A 21,615-nucleotide genomic window follows, 5' to 3' on the forward strand; every position below is an offset into this window, starting at 1 on the left:
ACTTGAAAGGAGAGGAATAACAGCTGTGGTGGCCTAAAGGTGGAGCTCTCGCCTCACAATCAGGAGGTTGTGAGTTCGATCCTAAGTAGAGGCAGATCTAGGGTGTCTTGCTTGGGCAGGGGGTTGGACTAAATGACCTGCAAGATCCCTTCCAACTCCAAGGTGGAGGAGTGGAAGAAGAAGAGAAGAGGAAGAAGGATAAGGGAAGGGAAATGAGGGGGAGAGGGAGGGAAAGAAAAAAAGAGGAAGAAGGTAGAGGAGGAGAGAAAGGAAGGGAAAGGAGGAGGAGAAAAAGGAGAAATGGAAGAAGATGGAAGAGGAAAAGCAGGAAAAGAGGAAGGAAGGAGAAAAGGGAAGAAGGAAGGGGAAGGAAAAGGAGAAGAAGGTGGAGGAGGAAGAGGAGGAAAAGAGGAAGGAGAAGGAGAAAAAGGAAGAAGGAAGGGGAAGGAAAAGGAGGAGAAAAAGAAGAAGGAGAAGGTGGAGGAGAAGAGGAAGAAGGTGGAGGAAGAGGAAAAGGAAAAGCAGGAATTTTGCTGTCCCCAAAACCTGGGTACCCCAGGGTTGTTCAGTTAACCCAACGCCTAATCGGGGTGCTGTGGTGTTTTCTCCTGCCAGGCCGTGACCAACATCAACACCCTCCTGGACAAGGCCGACCGGGTCTACCACCAGCTGATGGGCCACCGACCCCAATTGGAGAACCTGCTCTGCAAAGTGAACGAGGCAGCGCCTGAAAAGCCACAGGTAGCGAGAGAGGGAGAAGGCTGCCTTTGGGTGGACTCTGGGCAAGGCACAGCCTGACTTCTTCTTCCCCCTCCTTTCTGTGCCAGGATGACTCCGGGGGCAGCGGAGGCCTCAGCTCTACCTCAGCCAGCGTGAACAGGTACATCCTGCAGCTGGCACAAGAGTACTGCGGCGACTGCAAGAACTCCTTCGACGAGCTGTCCAAGATCATCCAGGTAATCTGGGCCACTCCCAAGATCATCCAGGGTAATCCCTTCCGTAGTCTGGCCCGCTCCGACCAGACTGGGACAGTGACTGCCAGAATTCCCCTCGAACTGGCCTCGCCCACCCCAGGCCACCCCTTTCAGCAGGTTGGCTCTTGAGGTCAGAAACAGCTGATGGATTCAGGCCAGGCTTCGTCTGCTAGCCCAGAGTTCCCCAATCTTCCCAGCTGTGCAGTCAGGTGGGGGGGGGGGTTTTCCACACAAGTGGTGGGCAAGTGTGCGCGTGTGGGTGTGCAGCTCCATTTGTGCAAGCCGTGGGAAAACATGGCCTCTGCTCGTGCAAATGGAGTATAAATGTGCACTCCCCTGCTGCTTTTGGTGGCTTGGTTCTGAACAGCTCATGATCCAGTAGTGGGCTGCAGCCCAAGGTTTGGGGACCCCAGAGGTGATATTCAGCAGGTTCTGACCAGTCCTGGAGAACCGGTAGTGGAAACTTTAAGTAGTTTGGAGAACCAGCAAATACCATCTCTGGCTGGCCCCGCCCCCATCTACTCTCTGCCTCCCGAGTCCCAGCTGATCAGGAGGAAATGGAGATTTTGCAGTATCCTTCCCCTGGAGTGGGGAGGGAATGGGGATTTTGCAATATCCTTTCCCTGGAGTGGGGAGAAAATGGAGATTTTGCAGTATCCTTCCCCCTGGAGTGGGGAGGAAATGGAGATTTTGCAGTATCCTTCCCCTGGAGTGGGGAGGGAATGGGGATTTTGCAGTATCCTTCTCCTGGAGTGGGGAGGAAATGGAGATTTTGCAGTATCCTTCCCCCTGGAGTGGGGAGGAAATGGAGATTTTGCAGTATCCTTCCCCTGGAGTGGGGAGGAAATGGAGATTTTGCAGCATCCTTCCCCTGGAGTGGGGAGGGAATGGGGATTTTGCAGTATCCTTCCCCTGGAGTGGGGAGGGAATGGAGATTTTGCAGCATCCTTCCCCTGGAGTGGGGAGGGAATGGGGATTTTGCAGTATCCTTCCCCTGGAGTGGGGAGGGAATGGAGATTTTGCAGCATCCTTCCCCTGGAGTGAGGTGGAAATGGGGATTTTACAGTATCCTCTCTGGAGTGGGGAGGGAATGGAGATTTTGCAGTATCCTTCCCCTGGAGTGAAGAGGGAATGGGGATTTTGCAGTATCCTTCCCCTGGAGTGAGGAGGGAATGGGGATTTTGCAGTATCCTTCTCCTGGAGTGGGGAGGAAATGGAGATTTTGCAGTATCCTTTCCCTGGAGTGGGGAGGGAATGGAGATTTTGCAGTATCCTTCCCCTGGAGTGAGGAGGGAATGGGGATTTTGCAGTATCCTTCTCCTGGAGTGGGGAGGAAATGGAGATTTTGCAGTATCCTTTCCCTGGAGTGGGGAGGGAATGGAGATTTTGCAGTATCCTTCCCCAGGAGTGGGGAGGGAATGGGGATTTTGCAGTATCCTTCTCCTGGAGTGGGGAGGAAATGGAGATTTTGCAGTATCCTTCCCCTGGAGTGAGGAGGGAATGGGGATTTTGCAGTATCCTTCTCCTGGAGTGGGGAGGAAATGGAGATTTTGCAGTATCCTTTCCCTGGAGTGTGGATTTTACAGCATCCTTCCCCTGGAGTGGGGTGGAAATGGAGATTTTACAGTATCCTTCCCCTGCCACGCCCACCAAGCTATGCCACACCCACCAAGCCATGCCCACAGAACCGGTAGTAAAAAATTTTGAATCCCACCACTGGGAGATCCCTATGTTAGTCGGGCTTAGGCTGCTCTGATGGAAGTTCAGCTCCTTGATCACCTGAGGCCCTACTCAGGTTATGCCTCCCTCATGGCTCAGCCCCCTCTCTTCTCTATCATTTCCCCAGAAAGTGTTTGCCTCCCGAAAGGAGCTTCTGGAGTACGACCTCCAGCAGAGAGAGGCCGCCAGCAAGTCCTCCCGCTCGGCTGTCCAGCCCACCTTCACCGCCAGCCAGTACCGCGCCCTCTCGGTCTTGGGTTGCGGCCACACCTCCTCCACCAAATGCTACGGCTGCGCCTCGGCCGTCACCGAGCACTGCATCACGCTGCTCCGCGCCTTGGCTACCAACGCCGCCATCCGCCACATCCTGGTCTCCCAGGGCCTCATTCGTGAGCTCTTCGACTACAACCTGCGCCGAGGGGCCGCCAGCATGAGGGAGGACGTCCGCCAGCTCATGTGCCTCCTCACCAGGTGGGCCTCGGCTAGCTGCCTCCCCTTCCCTCCTTCCTTTTTGCCCTTTTCCAAGAACGGGTAAGAGTGAAACCCAGGTAGCCTCTTGCATTGGATTGGCTTTGCCTATGGAGAACCTTGGGCCCTTGAACCCGCTCAGTACTGAAGATCAGTGTCAGACCTGCCCCCGTCCGATCCCTTAGGAAAGAAAGACCCTCGACTCCATTTAGTTGAAGTGACAGGTTCTTTTACTAAAAGATGTTGGCTACCGTAAAGTCAGGCTAGAACTAAATTTCCCGCACAAAAAAGCTAGAAAGTTTTTCCGTCATCTGAGCCCTCCTCTCATGACCAGTTCATCTTCAGCCAATGATGAAGTGCATAGGTGTTTTGAGAAATGCTGAGATGTCCGGGGTAGCCCACCTTCCAGTCTCAGGATGTGTGGCCTTGAGCGCTGGCCCAAACTAGTTCCATCTTTATCTGGTCTTCGTCAAGCTGTCATCCTCCCTCCCTATTTCCCATCACCTCCACATACGTGTTTATTTCCCCATTCGTTCTCCCCGTGCCCCCTGCCCCAGAGCCTTTGATGGCAGGATGCCAGCGAGGCGCCAAGCTGAAGATGGCAGATCTGACAATGAATTAAAGCTGATTTGAATTCAGGGAAACATACTTAGAACACAGAACAATAAAGTTGGAAGGGTTCTTGGAGGTCTTCTAGTCCAACCTTCTGTATGTCTGCTCAATCTCTTTGAGAACCGCCATTGATGGAGCATCCACAACTTCTGGAAGCAAGCTGTCCCACTGATTAATTGTTCTGTCAGGAAATTTCTCCCTTTTTTTTTAGAGAGAGATCTCTCTTTGATAAGTTTCCATCCGTGACTTCCATCCTTTTTCTCCACCTCTCCATCCATCTACCTTCCCCCTGTACTTCTTGACCAGCCTGTCAAGTGCGAGGCAATTCAGGAGATGCAGGCAGTTCAAGTGATGACTATAAGGATTTTATTGCGAGCTTAATCTCTCTGTAAGAATCTGGCCAACTAACAGTCAAGGGAAATGAGTGGGAGATAAGACAGGTGTCAGCGTTCCAAATATCATGCAGAATTAAATCAGAGTCCAAGGCAAAGCTATCCTTAAAGTTCCAATTTAATAAGACAGACATGTTGGCATCATACTGTGGAATCCCAAATCAGAATAACTTCCTGGGATTCCACCCAGTTGAAAGTTCATGATATTATCCCCACACCCATAAATCCATCATATGGTCCAATCTTCTTCTTCCACCTTGGCATCTCCACCCCGCTGGTTCCGGTCAGGTGCAGAGGTGCGGAGACAAAAGATGACCTTGGGCTTCTAGAAAAGAATGACAACAACACATTCCACAAATCTACTCCTTTCTATTCCCCCCTCCCAATTACTACACTAATGAAACAGCATAATGAATAATAGAGAGTGTGGCAGGCCAAAGATCCAAAAAAAGGAATATAACTGTAGGCCTGACAACAGGCATTCAAGCCTGGGCTGGACTTGGGGCCGTCCACCTGTTTCTTGGCAGCTAACACAACTGGCTAGTCAGCTTTCAAATCGTGTTCTCTCAGGAAGGACGTCCAGGGGGTTGGTGTTATTACGTGAGCCGGATATAAGAAAAGAGAGAGGGAGAGAGGGAGGGAGGGAGGGAGAGAGGGGAGGTGAGGGGGAGAGAGAGAGGGAGGAGAGAGAGATGGGGGAGAAAGAGAGGGGAGAGAGAGAGAGAAAGATGATATAGAAGTAGGTAGATGATAGATAGATGATAGATAGCTAGATAGCTAGGTTATAGATAGGTAGGTAGGTAGATGGGTAAATGATAAATAAATAGAGATAGATGATATATACATAGATGATATATATATATAGACAAATGATAGCTAGCTAACTAGCTAGATGAGAGAGGGAGAGGGATGATATATAGGTAGATAGATGATAGATAGCTAGATGAGAGAGGGAGAGGGATGATATATAGGTAGATAGATGATAGATAGCTAGATGAGAGAGGGAGAGGGATGATATATAGGTAGATAGATGATAGATAGCTAGATGAGAGAGGGAGAGGGATGATATATAGGTAGATAGATGATAGATAGCTAGATGAGAGAGGGAGAGGGATGATATATAGGTAGATAGATGATAGATAGCTAGATGAGAGAGGGAGAGGGATGATATATAGGTAGATAGATGATAGATAGCTAGATGAGAGAGGGAGAGGGATGATATATAGGTAGATAGATGATAGATAGCTAGATGAGAGAGGGAGAGGGATGATATATAGGTAGATAGATGATAGATAGCTAGATGAGAGAGGGAGAGGGATGATATATAGGTAGATAGATGATAGATAGCTAGATGAGAGAGGGAGAGGGATGATATATAGGTAGATGATAGATAGCTAGATGAGAGAGGGAGAGGGATGATATATAGGTAGATAGATGATAGATAGCTAGATGAGAGAGGGAGAGGGATGATATATAGGTAGATAGATGATAGATAGCTAGATGAGAGAGGGAGAGGGATGATATATAGGTAGATGATAGATAGCTAGATGAGAGAGAGGGAGAGGGATGATATATAGGTAGATAGATGATAGATAGCTAGATGAGAGAGGGAGAGGGATGATATATAGGTAGATAGATGATAGATAGCTAGATGAGAGAGGGAGAGGGATGATATATAGGTAGATAGATGATAGCTAGATGAGAGAGGGAGAGGGATGATATATAGGTAGATAGATGATAGATAGCTAGATGAGAGAGAGGGAGAGGGATGATATATAGGTAGATAGATGATAGATAGCTAGATGAGAGAGGGAGAGGGATGATATATAGGTAGATAGATGATAGATAGCTAGATGAGAGAGGGAGAGGGATGATATATAGGTAGATAGATGATAGATAGCTAGATGAGAGAGGGAGAGGGATGATATATAGGTAGATAGATGATAGATAGCTAGATGAGAGGGAGAGGGATGATATATAGGTAGATAGATGATAGATAGCTAGATGAGAGAGGGAGAGGGATGATATATAGGTAGATAGATGATAGATAGCTAGATGAGAGAGAGGGAGAGGGATGATATATAGGTAGATAGATGATAGATAGCTAGATGAGAGAGGGAGAGGGATGATATATAGGTAGATAGATGATAGATAGCTAGATGAGAGAGGGAGAGGGATGATATATAGGTAGATAGATGATAGATAGCTAGATGAGAGAGGGAGAGGGATGATATATAGGTAGATAGATGATAGATAGCTAGATGAGAGAGGGAGAGGGATGATATATAGGTAGATAGATGATAGATAGCTAGATGAGAGTGGGAGAGGGATGATATATAGGTAGATAGATGATAGATAGCTAGATGAGAGAGGGAGAGGGGTGATATATAGGTAGATAGATGATAGATAGCTAGATGAGAGAGGGAGAGGGATGATATATAGGTAGATAGATGATAGATAGCTAGATGAGAGAGGGAGAGGGATGATATATAGGTAGATAGATGATAGATAGCTAGATGAGAGAGGGAGAGGGATGATATATAGGTAGATAGATGATAGATAGCTAGATGAGAGAGGGAGAGGGATGATATATAGGTAGATAGATGATAGATAGCTAGATGAGAGAGGGAGAGGGATGATATATAGGTAGATAGATGATAGATAGCTAGATGAGAGAGAGGGAGAGGGATGATATATAGGTAGATAGATGATAGATAGCTAGATGAGAGAGGGAGAGGGATGATATATAGGTAGATAGATGATAGATAGCTAGATGAGAGAGAGGGAGAGAGAGAGTGTGTGTGTGTGTTGGAGCCCCTGTGACACTTTGTTTTATCCTCCGTCTCCAACCAGGGACAACCCAGAAGCCACCCAGCAGATGAACGACCTCATCATCAGCAAAGTGTCAGCAGCGCTGAAGGGCCACTGGGCCAATCCTGACCTGGTGAGCCGCATTGTTCCACCTTTTCTTCTCCCTCCCTCCCTCCCTCCCTCCCTCCCTCATGGTGGCCCCTTGGGCTGGGGCTCTTCAGTAAAATGAGCTTCCAGCCTCGGCACCAGAGTTAGTATTCTACTGGTTTGGACCATAATGGAAATCGCGGGTGGACCCGCCCATCTGCTCCGGCTCTATGGCATCCCATTTAGGCCCTTTTTTCCGAAAGCGAATGCGGGGAAGTCTCAGCGCATGCGCGGGGGTGGCACATGTGAGCGGTGAGAGACAGAGAGTGTACACGCTCACATTCTCAAACCAGAAGGGAAGGGAAGGGAATACCATCCCTGCTCGGCACCCCGAGACTGCCCTTCCCCTTTCCTGCCAAAGGGATGAACCAGCCTCGAGGTCTTCCCGGCTCCATCAACAACCTGGAAAACCTAGATCAGTGATGGCGAATCTTTTTTGGCTCGCGTGCCAAAAGCGGGGGGAGCACAGGGGGGGCGTGCGTGGGCGTGCCACACCCATAATGCAGTGTGCGACCCCAGCGTGCATGACCAGCACTCCCCCCCATTTTTTGCATGCTTTTTTTTGCCCTCCCCAGGCTCCAGAGGTTTTATAGGAGCCTGGGGAAAGTGAAAACAGTCTGCCCCGCCCTCCCAAACGCTTCAGGAGCGCATAAAACAGACTTCTGGTTTGTCCGTAGGGGCGTTTTTAGTCCTTCGGAGCCTTCAGAGACTCAGGAGGCTCTCCTGAAGGCTCCGGAGGGCTAAAAACGGCCCTACGAGCAAACGGGAAGGCTGTTCCCAAATGTGTGGTTTGCCCGTAGGGCCAGTTTTTTTCGGCTCCGGAGGCCTCAGGGAATTTCCTGAAGTCTCTGGGGGGCGTGGGAGGCTGTTTTCGCTCTCCCCAGGTTCCAATAAAGCCTCTGGAGCCTGGGGAGGGTGAAAAATGGCCTCCAAAAATGGCTGATATGTGCGCTTGCGTGCCCTGACAAATGGCTCCATGTGCCACCTGTGGCATGCGTGCCATAGGTTTGCCATCCCGAACCTAGATGCAACACCCCTTACTCTGTCCTTCTTCTTCCCCATCATAGGCCAGCAGCCTTCAGTACGAGATGCTGCTGCTGACGGACTCCATCTCCAAGGAGGACAGTTGCTGGGAATTTCGCCTGCGTTGCGGTGAGCCCCGGGGCACGGACAACCAGTTACGGCGGGCAGGAGGATGGAAAAGAGAGCGGGAAGGCCCAGAGGATCTGCTCCCCCCCCTCTCCCCCCAGAAGGAGAGAGGCGCCATCCTCACTGGGACAGAAGCCAGCAAGGGAGGGGGGGAGAAATGTCGTTTCTGGAGTTTCTTTTTTTTTTGTAAAGAATTTTATTGGTTTTAAAACATTTATGGGTAAAAGGTAAAAAGGGACAGAGAAAATTTTGGTGGCTCCCATGTTAGTAGTAGAAATCCCCCCAAATCTCACACTTCTACAATTTTAAAAATAACATATAAAAGATAAGCATAAACAGAATTCTTACTTTATGTCAACCATGTGTTCAATCCTCTCTTTCTTCGTCACTTTTTAGTATATCAACAATTACAATAATATTTCAAATACATTTATTTTTGTGACCTGAGTCTTTTCGATATTGCCCCCTCCTCCCTGTCCCCAGGCGGAGCCATAGCCTCCCCCCTTCCCCATGTCTTGTACATTGCTGCCTTTTTCTCCACCTCCGCTATTTTCGTCCTCTGGGAGAGAAAAATATTTTTTAATAAAGGCTTCGGCCTCATCCACTGTCTTAATTCGAATTTGGCTTCCCTCCCAGAAAATCAGCATTCCTTCTGGCAATAACCATCTAAACCAAATTCCTCTATTGTATAATTTCTTTGATAAGGAAGAATACTTCCTCCTTTTTTCTCTTATCTTTTTCAGAATTTGCTTTAGAATGGTAATTTCTGGAGTTTCCTGTCCGATTCTGACCTCTTTGTTTGCTTCAGCCCTCAGCCTCTTTCTCATGGCTGTGAACATCAAGACGCCGGTGGTGGTGGAGAACATCACCCTGATGTGCCTGAGGATCCTTCAGAAGCTGATCAAGCCCCCGGCACCCACCAGCAAGAAAAACAAGGTACTTGCTATCCGGCTTGCCTCCCTCCCCCTCATCCCAGCATCAGGTGTGTGGGCGCCCAGTTGCATGCAGTGATGTCTCAAGTCCCTTCCAGACTCTCTTTTTGGCCTCCCCAGGACATACCGGTGGACTCCCTGACCACGGTCAAGCCCTACAGCAATGAGATCCACGCCCAGGCCCAGCTGTGGCTCAAGAGGGATCCCAAGGCCGCCTACGAGGTGTGGAAGAAGTGCCTCCCTGCCAGAGGTACGCTTCTCGCCCCCCCCTCCCCCCCGCTTCCTGGCTTCCTCCCCCAGCCGGGATACGGAAGACGGAGGATGCTCCGCTTTGAGAGGGACAGCCACTCCGCCCTACCACTCACTCCTCCCGTGGCTGCTTTGATGTCTTTCAGGCCTCGAAGCCAACGGGAAGTCTCCCAGCCAAACGGAGCTGCGCCACCTCTACCTGACGGAGAAGTACGCCTGGAAGTGGAAGCAGTTCATGAGCAAGCGGGGGAAGAGGACCTGCCCTCTGGACCTCAAGCTGGGACACAACAATTGGCTGCGGCAGGTGAGACACACTGATGCACGCACGGGGGGGGCGGGGAGGGGGAGGAGGAGAGGACGATGTAGGGGAAGGAAAAGGAGAAGAGGAAGAAGGTAGAGGAGAGGAGGAGGAGAGGAAGGAGGGAGAAAAAGGAGAAGAAGTGAAAGAAAGTGGAGGCGAAGAGGAAGGTGGAGGAGTGGAAGAGGATGAGGAAAAGAAGGAAGGAGAAGGAGGAGAAAAAGACAGAAGGGGGGGGAAAGGAGAAGAAGGGGGGGGAAAGGAGAAGAAGGTGGAGGAGAGGAAGAAGAAGAGAAGAGGAAGAAGGAAAAAGGAAGGGAAAAGGTGGAGGAGAGGGAGGAGGGAGAAAAAGGAGAAGAAGTGAAAGAAGGTGGAGGCGAAGAGGAAGGTGGAAGAGTGGAAGAGGAAGAGGAAAAGAAGGAAGGAGAAGGAGGGGAAAAAGACAAGGGGGAGGAAAAGGAGAAGAAGGTGGAGGAGAAGAGGAAGAAGGTGGAGAAGTGGAAGAAGAAGAGAAGAGGAAGAAGGAAAAGGAAGGAAAAAGAGGGAAGAAAAAAGAGGAAGAAGGTGGAGGAGAGGAGGAGGAGAGGAAGGAGGTGGAGGAGGAGAGGAAGGAGGGAGAAAAAGGAGAAGAAGTGAAAGGTGGAGGCGAAGAGGAAGGTGGAGGAGTGGAAGAGGAAGAGGAAAAGAAAGAAGGAGAAGAAGGAGAAAAAGACAGACGGGGGAGGAAAAGGAGAAGAAGGTGGAGGAGAAGAGGAAGAAGGTGGAGAAGTGGAAGAAGAAGAGAAGAGGAAGAAGGAAAAGGAAGGAAAAAGAGGGGAAGAAAAAAGAGGAGGAAGGTGGAGGAGAGGGAGGAGGAGAGGAAGGAAGGAGAAAAAGGAGGAGAAGTGAAAGAAGGTGGAGGCGAAGAGGAAGGTGGAGGAGTGGAAGAGGAAGAGGAAAAGAAGGAAGGAGAAGGAGGAGAAAAAGACAGACGGGGGAGGAAAAGGAGAAGAAGGTGGAGGAGAAGAGGAAGAAGGTGAAAGAGGAGGAGGAAGAATGGGAAGAAAAAGGAGGAGAAGTGGAAGAAGGGGGAGAAGGAGAAGTGTAAGAAGGGGGAGGAGGAAGAGGAGAGGCCAGACTCTTGCAGAAGGCGATGCAAGAAGCAGAGCCATCTTGAGGACCGGGGCAGAAGAGTCTCCAAGGAACGAGGTGGGATCCATGCTATGTGAGTGCCCAAGGGGCATCTCCCTTCTCCTCCCCCTGTTTCCAGGTCTTGTTCACCCCAGCAACCCAAGCAGCCCGGCAGGCAGCTTGCACCATCGTGGAAGCCCTGGCCACCATCCCCAGCCGCAAGCAGCAAGTCCTCGACCTCCTGACCAGGTAAGGCCAGGGCCAGGTGAAGTGGGGGAGGGGGGCTGCCGCTCCCCTTCGGCTTCCTGACCTCCAGACGGCCCCCTCCTCCTCCCTTCTTCCTGCCAGCTACCTGGATGAGCTGAGCGTGGCAGGCGAGTGTGCGGCGGAATACCTGGCCCTCTACCAGAAGCTCATCAAGCCAGCCCGCTGGAAGGTCTACCTGGCAGCCAGGGGGGTCCTGCCTTATGTCGGCAACCTGATCACCAAGGTACGGAGCCCCCACCCCGGGCTGGGAGGGGGAGGGGTCTCTAACCCCTCAGCTTCATTTTGAAGCAATAAAAAAACCCTCGCTGCTTTGGAGCCACGTTGATCCTCCAGTGAATTTGCTGGCCCAGCTCATTGGCTTGGCCAACAAGGACAGCAGCCGGGAAGGAATTGGTAGTAGAGTCTGACAAGAGCTGGAAAAGCTACAGCTTGGTCCTGAGATATTCAACTCAGACTCTGGAAGGTTATGTTATGTAGCCCACCAGCGGCCAGTAGAGCTGATGGCAGATTCAGACAGTGAGGAGGTTGGGGAGGAGCATGGGCCAGTCCTGGTGCCTGGGGAAGGCTCTGATGAGGGCTCTGCGTCGGAGGCAGAGAGGGGGCCAGGGCCGTCGTGACAGTTATCAGCTGCCTTCGGAGTCAGAGATCAGTGGGGCAGAAGAACAGCTTGAGCCTGTTCCCAGTGTGTACATGCGCAGAGATACCAGGAGAAGGGAACAAGAAGAGGGAATTTAACCACCCCTGAAAATCCCCCCCCCCCCAGGTTCTTCATACTCTTTGGAGAAGTTGTCTTTCAAAGCTACAAGTCCCTGCTCTTGAAAGAGCTCAAAACCAGAAGAGCAGCAGAAGGATAGATGCTTATAAACTTAGATTGCACACCGGAACAACTTGTTGTAGCCCGCCAGCGGAGCTGGTGGCAGACTCAGACAGTGAGGAGGTTGGAGAGGAACATGGGCCAATCCTGGAATCTGGGGAAGGCTCTGACAAGTGCTCTGCATCAAAGGCAGAGATGGGGTCAGGGCCGTCTGACAGTTATTAGCTGCCTTCGGAGTCGGGGCAGCTAATAACTGTGGGGCGGAAGAACAGCTGGAGCCTGTTCCCGATGTGCGCATGTGCAGAGCTGCCAGAGAAGGGAACAGCTAAGGAACAAGGGTTGACTTAGGAGTAAAGCCAGAGGTGGACGGTGAATGGCCCCTCCCATAGGGAATAAAGAGGAGCAAAAGGGGAGGGGAGTTTGCAGGAGACAATGAGTTGAATTCATTAGGGGGAAGATCTGTTCTTGACTTCTTGCCAAGTAATTGCTGCTACAGCTTGGAGTTTGGAAGATATCGGCCTGGCAGCTCTCCAAGCTTGATCAAGGTCTGTGGTTGTGAATTCACCCTTGAAAGACTGTTTGCCAGGACTTTCCTGGATATGAATGAGAGGACTTCATATTAGCTTAATAAAAACAAGGAGTCTGCTTCCTGATTTGGTAAAGCCTAGGTCAGAACAGGTTAAAAGGAGCCTTTTTTGATGCTCAGCTTCCCCAGCTCCCAGGGGGCTCAGTCGTGGTCTTCCTCCCTGTCCTGGCTCTTCTGGGCCTCTTTTGTTCACGGCTAGACATCTCTCCGTTTCAGGAAATCGCCCGTCTCCTGGCCCAGGAGGAAGCCACGCTCAGCACCGACCTGCAGCAGGGCTACGCTCTCAAGAGCATCACCGGTAGGGCAGCCGCAAGGTCCCCCTCCTCACCCCACCCCTTTGGTTTTCTTGGGCTCTGGGGAGCCGCGAACCCCTGGGCGGCCCCTGTTGCTCAGCAGACCTCCCTGCCCCGTTCCCCCGTCCCCTTTTGCCAGGCCTCCTGTCCTCCTTCGTGGAAGTCGAGTCCATCAAGCGCCACTTCAAGAGCCGGCTGGTGGGGACGGTGCTGAACGGCTACCTCTGCTTGCGGAAACTGGTGGTGCAGCGCACCAAGCTGATCGACGAGACCCAGGACATGTTGCTGGAGATGCTGGAAGACATGACCACAGGTACATGGCGGGGTGGGTGGGAGAGGCACCCTACTCCCAACGCCAGCCTTGCTGGGCTCGGCCAAGCGGGGAGAAAAGAAGGGACGGGAATCTGCCTAAAAAGCAATTTTCTCTCCATTTTTTTTTAAAATTGGATTTATATGCCGCCCTTTTTCCAAAGGACTCAGGGCGGCGTACAACATTAAAAAACACATATCACAAAAGTTAAAAGGAAATTAAATAAATATCCAAAAAAACAAACCCCAATTAATATGACAATAACATTTTAAAAATTAGATAAAATTAACAGGCCAGGCCGGCTTGCTGGAAAAGCCAACTTTTTAGGGCGCGTCGGAAGGACCGGAGGTCGGGGATTATGCGAAGCTCCGGGGGCAGCTCATTCCAGAGGGAAGGTGCTCCCACAGAGAAGGCTCTCCCCCTGGGGGTCACCAGCCGACACTGTCTGGCCGACGGCACCCTGAGGAGGCCAACTCTGTGGGATCGTACTGGACGGTGGGAGGCTACTGGTGGCAGTACGTGGTCTCGCAGGTACCCTGGGCCTAAGCTCCATTTGCTGGGCCTAAGCTCCATTTGAGAGAGCAATGGCCCTTAGACTTATATACCGCTTCACAGGGCTTTTACAGCCCTCTAAGCGGTTTACAGAGTCAGCCTCTTGCCCCCCAACAATCTGGGTCCTCATTTTACCCACCTCGGAAGGACAGAAGGCTGAGTCCATCCTGAGCCGCTCAGGACTGAACTGCTGGCAGGTGGCAGAGTTAGACTGCAATGCTGCCCTCTAACCACTGGGAGGGTGGGTGGATGGATGGATGGATGGATGGAAGGAAAGAAGGAAGGACTGAGACTTACAGACCGCTTCATAGTGCTTTGCAGCCCTCTCTAAGCAGTTGACAGAGTCAGCCTCTTGCCCTCAACAATCTGGGTCCTCATTTTACCCACCTCAGAAAGGTGGAAGCTGAGTCAACCTTGAGCCGGTTAGGATCGAACTGCCAAATTGCAGACAGCCGGCAGTCAGCAAAATTAGCCCGCGGCACTCCACTCTAACCACTGCACCACCATGACTCATGTTCTTCAAAAGAAAAGGGAAACTATCAACTTCGCTACTTAGTTTTGAGAAGAACGCACGTGGGGCTTCTTCACTCCTTGGGGTGGGACATGATAGTCTCCCTGGTAAACCCCATCGGTCCATCCCAGGAAAGGAGCCACTTTGGAGAACGCATCTCAGTGAGCCCCACTCTCCTCCCCTCCTCTCTCCCTTCTGATCTGCAGGCACGGAGTCTGAGACCAAGGCCTTCATGGCCGTCTGCATCGAAACCGCCAAACGCTACAGCCTGGACGACTACCGGACACCCGTCTTCATTTTCGAGAGACTCTGTAGCATCATCTACCCGGTAAGGGGGGAGGGGGAGGAACCTGGCCTTGATCCTGCCCTTCCAGGGTGCGGTGTTGGACCTTCCAGTGGAGCTGGGAGTAGATTTGGACAGTGAGGAGGTTGGGGAGGAACCTGGGCCAGTCCTGGAGTCTGGGGAAGGCTCTGATGTGAGCTCTATGTCTGAGGCAGAGAGGGGGCCAGAGCCGTATGCCAGTTATCAGCTGCCTTCAGAGTCGGACATCAGTGAGGCAGAAGAACAGCTGGAGCCTGTTCCCAGTGGGCGCATGCACAGAGTTGTCTGATGAAGGGAACAGTTAAAGAACAAAGGTTGACTTGGGAGGAAGGCCACAGGTGGACGATGAATGGCCCCTCCTAGAGGAAATAAAAGAGGAGTGAAAGGGGAGTGGAGTTTGCAGGAGACCATTAGTTCGCTTCATTGGTTCGTGACTCTCCGAGGCTTCTTGCCAAGTTCTGAAGATCTTGGCCTGGCAGCTCTCCAAGCCAGAGAAGGTCTGTGACTGTAAATCCTCCCTCGAAAGACTTTGCTAAATGTGAATGAGCAGAATTCACAGTCAATTAATAAAAGGGGTTTTTGTCGGGACAAGGAGTTTGCTTCAGGCTCTTGGGAAGCCTCGGTCAGCTTCTGGAGCAGAGACTGCAAAGGGGGTGCTTAACTCACCCCTAAAGACTTTGGGGGGGGCTCTGTTTCGACTCTTCGCTCTTTTCTCGTGACCCGGGAAGGGCAGTTCCGCCCTGACCTTCAAGGCCTTGGTGAAGGGTAGGGGCTCTTGGCAATTGTCAGCCACTGGTGGCATCGCAGAGCCGTTGTGGCGGGAGACGGGGCCTTCTTTCTCACCCCTGCGCTTCCTGCCTCTCTCTCAGGAGGAGAACGAAGTGACGGAGTTCTTTGTCACGCTGGAGAAGGACCCTCAGCAAGAGGACTTCCTGCAGGGCCGGATGCCCGGGAACCCCTACAGCAGTAACGAGCCGGGCATCGGGCCGCTGATGAGGGACATCAAGAATAAGATCTGCCAGGACTGCGACTTGGTGGCTCTGCTGGAAGACGACAGCGGGATGGAGGTGAGGAAGCCGGGCGACCAAGCTGGAGGGTATGACCACCCTTTCTAAGCCTGGGAGGGATCCGTGGTTTTGTGCAGACCCTCCTTTGCTTATGAAGGCTGGCGCTTTTTTTTTCCCCCTTGGTGGTCCGTCCAGGGCCCCCTGGTGACTTTCTGTGCTTTGGGTAGAAGGGCCTGCTTTCCAAAAAGCAGCAGCCTTTTCCCATTTTTAAAATCAACATCCTCGTTCACCGCCCCACTATGTTTCTCCCCCCCCCCCCATCTTCCTCCTGTTTCTTTCAGCTTCTGGTGAACAACAAGATCATCAGCTTGGATCTCCCGGTGGCCGAAGTGTACAAGAAAGTCTGGTGCCCGACAAACGAGGTGAGGGGGGTTCTTTTCTCCCTTCGGCCTCTCCCTTCCCTGAGATCTTGGAATGGACACACACTCTGTGTCCTTCCCAGGCCACTGTCTCTTTTTTTTTACACACACACACACACACCGAGATTGCCCCCTCTTTCTCCTCCAGCTTTGTCCGCTGTGCATCCCCCAGACACATTGTGTTCAGTCACGGTAATCTAGGTCACTCTCCAGATTACTTGTGTCAGCGTTCCAAATATCATCCAGAATTACATCAGAGTCCAAGGCATAGCTTTCATCCAAGTTCCAATTTAATAAGAGAGACATGCTGGTACAAACTGCGGAAACCCGAATCTGAAAGCTTCCTGGGTTTCCCACCCAGTTCAAAGTTCAAGACCTTGCCCCCGCCCACACCCACAAGTTCATCACATGGTCCAATCTTCCTCTGCACACGCTGGCATTTCCACCCATCTAGTTCCGGTCAGGTGCAGAGGTGCAGAGACAAAGGATGACCTTGGGCTCCACGGTCCGAGGACTGGATCCTTAGTGGTGGAGAAAAGCAGTCAGTGTCATAATTCCAAGTAATCTTTTACTGACCCCATAATCCTGGAGTTTGGGCAACTGAACGGAGCTGAGTGTTCACTGCCCTTCCTGTCGCCAGTGCGGAGTTCTGTTCAGCAGAGATATTCTCAATGTACCCAGAGAGAGAAAGATATCTGCCTCTACTTAGGATCGAACTCACAGCCTTCAGATTGTGAGGCGAGAGCTCCACCTCTAAGCCACCGCCCCACTCTCATAGTTCCGAGTAATGATCCCAACCAATTCAAGACTCCGAGGCCTTGGCTTCCTCAAAACTCCGGTTTTTGGGTACATCATATCGGCATGGTCAGAGGTGAAACCAACACTGAATAATTCCCATGGTTTTGGTATCATTAAAGGATCCGTCCAGTATCCACCCCACCCCCGTGTCATAGGTCACGTTAGGTAACCAAGCAGACGATGAACTTCTCACCACTTCCTCCTGCCGTTGCTAGGGCACACTGATTTGACCTTGGTTCTCAGGAGCCTTATTGTTGTTTCGTCTGGCACATTGGAGGAAGACATCCTGCATTCCATAAGTCCCGTCCCCCTCCCTCCATAAGTATGGCAACTAAGAAATGAAGCAAGAAAAATATGGCTTCAGCTAGAATCGAATTTTGAGAGTTGACAGTCGGCCTCGGTGTGGAAAAAAAGCAGGCTAGGCTTTGCCGCAGGTCGGAGTTAGCCCCAAACAGCTGTGCTGCTCCCTATATTGGCTGTTTTGGGACACGTGGTTGGCACAGAGTTCCCTAACCTTTTCAGCTTTGCAGATTGGCGGGGATGGTTCCTTGCTCACCTGCTCTTACCTGCCACTTCCACGGCCCGGTTCTAAATGGCTCAAGGCCCAGAGATGGTATTCAGCCGGTTCGGGCAAACCTGTAGCTCCGACGATCAGCTGGCCCCGCCCACCCTCCCCTGCTCTATCTTGTTTATTTCCTGCTTTCTAGCTCATCTCAATCATGCGGCACAGCTGATTCCCCCCCCCAGCTGTTTTACTGACCATTGACTTGGAAGGTAAGCAGTTGAGCTTCTAAATGCTCCATTTTCAGCGCTCTGCGCGCAAAGCTCACCGAACCGGTTGTTAAACCAGCAGCATCCCACCACTGGCCGCGACCTGTGGCCTAGCAAACCGAATTGGTGAATTTCCACCTTCGCTTATTGGGGTGGAGGGATCATTTTAGGGACGCTTTGGCTGACCCAAATCCCCATGGAGCAGAGAAGCCTTGAAAACCTCTCTCAGATGGATTCCTTTTTCTGTCTTTTAATTCCTTCAGCCTCCTGTTTCTTATATATATGTGTGTGTGTGTGTTGTATTTGTGCTGATAAATAAATAAAGGGAGACTAGTATAGATCTATTTCAAGCTATTTAGCTCTCATCAGCTAGCCATACCTTTACTGGGATTCGAACCTGGACTGTATTCGGGCATACCAGGGGTTGTAACACAAATACATACATACATGTGTGTGTGTGTGTGTGTGTGTGTGTTGTATTTGTGCTGATAAATAAATAAAGGGAGACTAGTATAGATCTATTTCAAGCTATTTAGCTCTCATCAGCTAGCCATACCTTTACTGGGATTCGAACCTGGACTGTATTTGGGCATACCAGGGGTGTGTAACACAAATACATACATACATATGTGTTTGTGTGTGTGTGTGTGTGTGTGTGTGTGTTGTATTTGTGCTGATAAATAAATAAAGGGAGACTAGTATAGATCTATTTCAAGCTATTTAGCTCTCATCAGCTAGCCATACCCTTACTGGGATTTGAACCTGGGCTGTATTACATATTTGGCAGGAGTCTTAGCCACTAAGCCACAGGTTCTCCTCCTTATCAGCTGAGCCAGGGAAGTAGGGAGTAGTAAGCTTCCTCCCATATTTGGGCATACCAGGGGTTGTAACACAAATACATGTATGTATGTATGTATGTATGTATGTATGTATGTATGTATGTATGTATTTTAAAACATTTTTTTTGTTTCCGGCAATCCACCTAACGCTGCTTAGCCCCAGCCTCCGTTGCATGATGGGCACCATCTAGGTATGTCAGGAGAGAGTTACGGGCCCAAATTAGGGAGCCGATAAAAGACAGCCTGGCTGGCGATAAAACAGCATCCAGTTTTTAGAGCCGGGATGATTTTATCCCAGGGAAAAGAGAAAAGGCCCCGTGCCTTGTGCGTGCTATCAAAAATTCAAAATACCTTTTGTAGCCGAGCGTTTTCGGGAGGGGATTAAGGATATCTTTGCTTTAACTCTCGGTGCCAAACTTTGGGTATTATCCCCCAGAAAGCCTCTAGGAATGAATATGTTAAAATAACCCTGCCTTGTCATCTGAGTTCAAAAGAATCTCATGCTTGTCGGGAAAGCAGCGGGGAGATTAATTCATTCAGACGCGTGTCTCCAAATGGCCCCGGCTTTGAATGCGGTGACAGTTTTTTGAGCAAAAGCCTGCATTTTCATTGCGGAGCCCCCGTAAACGGACGGCAACGAGGAGGGGTTTTAGTCCCTTTTGATTTCTCCCTCCTGAGGCTGGATAGGTAGCAGAGAGAGAACACAGGCGTTCCTTAACTTAACAACAGTTTCTTTATTGAGTGTTCGAAGTTTACAGTGACATGGTTGTGGTCGGCCAGCAGTTAGCAAAGCTGGCAGCAGATTCGGACAGCGAGGAGGGTTGGGGAGGAACCTGGGCCAGTCCTGGAGTCTGGGGAAGACTCTGACGAGGGCTCTGTGTGTCGGAGGCAGAGAGGGGGCCAGAGCCGTATGCCAGTTATCAGCTGCCTTCAGAGTCAGACATCAGCGAGGCAGACAAACAGTTGGAGCCTGTTCCCTGTGTGTCCATGCACAGAGTTGCCAAGGAAGGGAACAGCTAAAGAAAAGGTTGACTTGGGAGTAAGGCCACAGGGGGACTATGAATGGTCCCTCCCAGAGGAAATAAAAGAGGAGCGAAAGGGGAGTGGTGTTTGCAGGAGACCATTAGTTCGCTTAATTGGTTCCTGACTCTCTAAGACTCCTTCCCAAGTTCTGCAGATATCAACCTGGCAGCTCTCCAAGCTCTCTCCCTTGAAAGACTTTGCTGGATGTAAATGAGCAGAATTCATAGCAAATTAATAAAAGGGTTTTCTTTGTCGGGACAAGGAGTTGGCTTCATGCTCTTGGGAAGCCTTGGTCAGAACAGACACCAGGGAAAAGCGACTTGCAACCTGCTGCAGCGTTCACGGGATCAACATTTAGGATGGTTGCTGTCTTCCGGGGATCACGCGATCCCCTTTTGGCGACCTTCTGCCAAGCCAAGCTTCACTTTTTAACAGCCAAGTTACTAACTTAACAACTTGAACAATGGTGGCAAGAAGGGTGATCAAATGGGGGCCCGAATTCTCTTACCCAATGTCCCACTTAGCAACAGAAGTTTTGGGATCCACTATAGTCATACGTTGAGGACCACTTGCATGCCGCAGACTGTTTTGCTGCTTAGCTAAGGCCATTGGCGCTTTCCCTCGGTAGATGTCGTTAAGTTTCGGTTTCAGGTAGTCCTCGGAGTAAGACCCCCATTTCCATTGCTAAGCCCGGCGGTTGTTAAGTGAGCCACACCTGATTTTTACCACACTGTTTTCTTCCCCCCACCCCCAAATGGATGTTAAGCGAATCTGGCTTTCCCCATTGACTCTGCTGGACAGTGATCGTGGGAAAGCACAACCGTCACAAATACATTGATCACATGGCTGTGGGGTTGCTGTGACCATTGTGTGTCACTGTTAACTTTGAACTGCTTTAAACAAACGGCGGTATTCTTGCCGAATGGAGGCATGGGAAGACAAAGCATGGCCAGTCCATTAAAAAAAAAAAAAAAGCAGGGAAAGCAGATAATAACAAGACCTAGCAATGGCTAAGAGGAGGAAACTTAAAATAAGAGACCGAGGGATTAATTCTAGCTGCACGAGACCAAGCCTTAAGGACAAATGTATATAAAGCCAAAATTGAGAAGACAGCAACAGATAGTAAGCTATGCGAAGAAGCTGAAGAAACAGTGAACCACCTGATAAGATAACTGCTGCAAGAAGACCTACAAATAGAAATAGAAGGACTGTGGCAAAGGCAAGCCAAGGTAGTCCCAATCGTCATAGGTGCCTTGGGTGCAGTCCCAAAACAACTGGAGCACCACTGGAACACCGTAGGCATTGACACATTTGCCATCAGTCAATTGCAGAAGGTGGCTTTACTTGGAACGGCTTCCATCCTGCGACGATAATCTGTAACGTCATCAAACATCCAGATTTGCCTATCCCAGGTCCTTGGTAAGGACCCGATAGGGAGACAGAAATGCCAAACCCAGACTGAACATCTGGCTGACTGTGTGACTAATAATAATAAGAATAATGTTAAAGTTAATGATATTTGTGATACGTTTTTAAATGTTCAGTTGACTGAGTTTCATGTTTAACGAATAAAGATTAAAAATAATAATAATAACAACAACAACCTGTATCAACCATTAGCACCAGTCAATGGTATTTGTGATGCATTTTTGAATGTTCAGTTGACTGAGTTTCATGTTTAATGAATAAAGTAAATTATTATTATTATTATTATTATTATTATTATTATTATTATTATTATTATTATTATTATTACTACTACTACTACTACTACTACTACTACTACTACTACTACTACTACTACTACTATACGATTGTATCACAGCGGCCAGTTGATTCGCCGGATTTGGCATTGATTACTAGTCGGGCCCCACCCAGGGGCCTAGGACGTCGTAACGTATTTTCGTAATATACGTGCAGATCCAAGCAGTGCAGCTTTTTGCATTTGACTGATGGTGATTTTGTCAAGTTTTAACTGTTTTAAATGTAATTCCAGTGCTTTTGGAATAGCACCCAGTGTGCCGATTACCACTGGAATTACCACTGCTGGTTTGTGCCATAATCGTTGGATTTCAATTTTTAAGTCCTGGTATTTTGCGACTTTTTCATGTTCCTTCTCCTCAACCCTGCTATCACCTGGTATTGCGATGTCTATGATTGTAACCTTCTTTTTCTCAACCAGTGTGATGTCTGGTGTGTTATGCGCTAGTATTTTGTCTGTTTGTATACGAAAATCCCACAG

General features: G+C 50.0%; 1 protein-coding gene across 4 annotated transcripts in view; it reads left to right on the plus strand.

Annotated features, from left to right (window-relative positions):
* Positions 1–21,615, plus strand: part of UBR4 (ubiquitin protein ligase E3 component n-recognin 4) — a 179,538-nt gene that overhangs the window by 127,429 nt on the left and 30,494 nt on the right. For all 4 annotated transcript variants that reach the window (XM_081954563.1, XM_081954560.1, XM_081954562.1 and 1 more), the window contains exons 76-90: positions 616–741; positions 828–956; positions 2,821–3,164; positions 7,019–7,109; positions 8,191–8,275; positions 9,081–9,208; positions 9,325–9,454; positions 9,600–9,757; positions 11,001–11,110; positions 11,210–11,351; positions 12,745–12,826; positions 12,961–13,134; positions 14,401–14,522; positions 15,386–15,583; positions 15,865–15,945. In XM_081954563.1, the coding sequence (XP_081810689.1) occupies positions 616–741; positions 828–956; positions 2,821–3,164; positions 7,019–7,109; positions 8,191–8,275; positions 9,081–9,208; positions 9,325–9,454; positions 9,600–9,757; positions 11,001–11,110; positions 11,210–11,351; positions 12,745–12,826; positions 12,961–13,134; positions 14,401–14,522; positions 15,386–15,583; positions 15,865–15,945 (2,100 nt within the window). The remainder of the gene's footprint in view (positions 1–615; positions 742–827; positions 957–2,820; positions 3,165–7,018; positions 7,110–8,190; positions 8,276–9,080; positions 9,209–9,324; positions 9,455–9,599; positions 9,758–11,000; positions 11,111–11,209; positions 11,352–12,744; positions 12,827–12,960; positions 13,135–14,400; positions 14,523–15,385; positions 15,584–15,864; positions 15,946–21,615) is intronic.

This window comes from Natrix helvetica, assembly GCF_964273705.1.
Source record: "Natrix helvetica genome assembly, chromosome: 5".
Lineage (NCBI taxonomy): Eukaryota > Metazoa > Chordata > Lepidosauria > Squamata > Natricidae > Natrix > Natrix helvetica.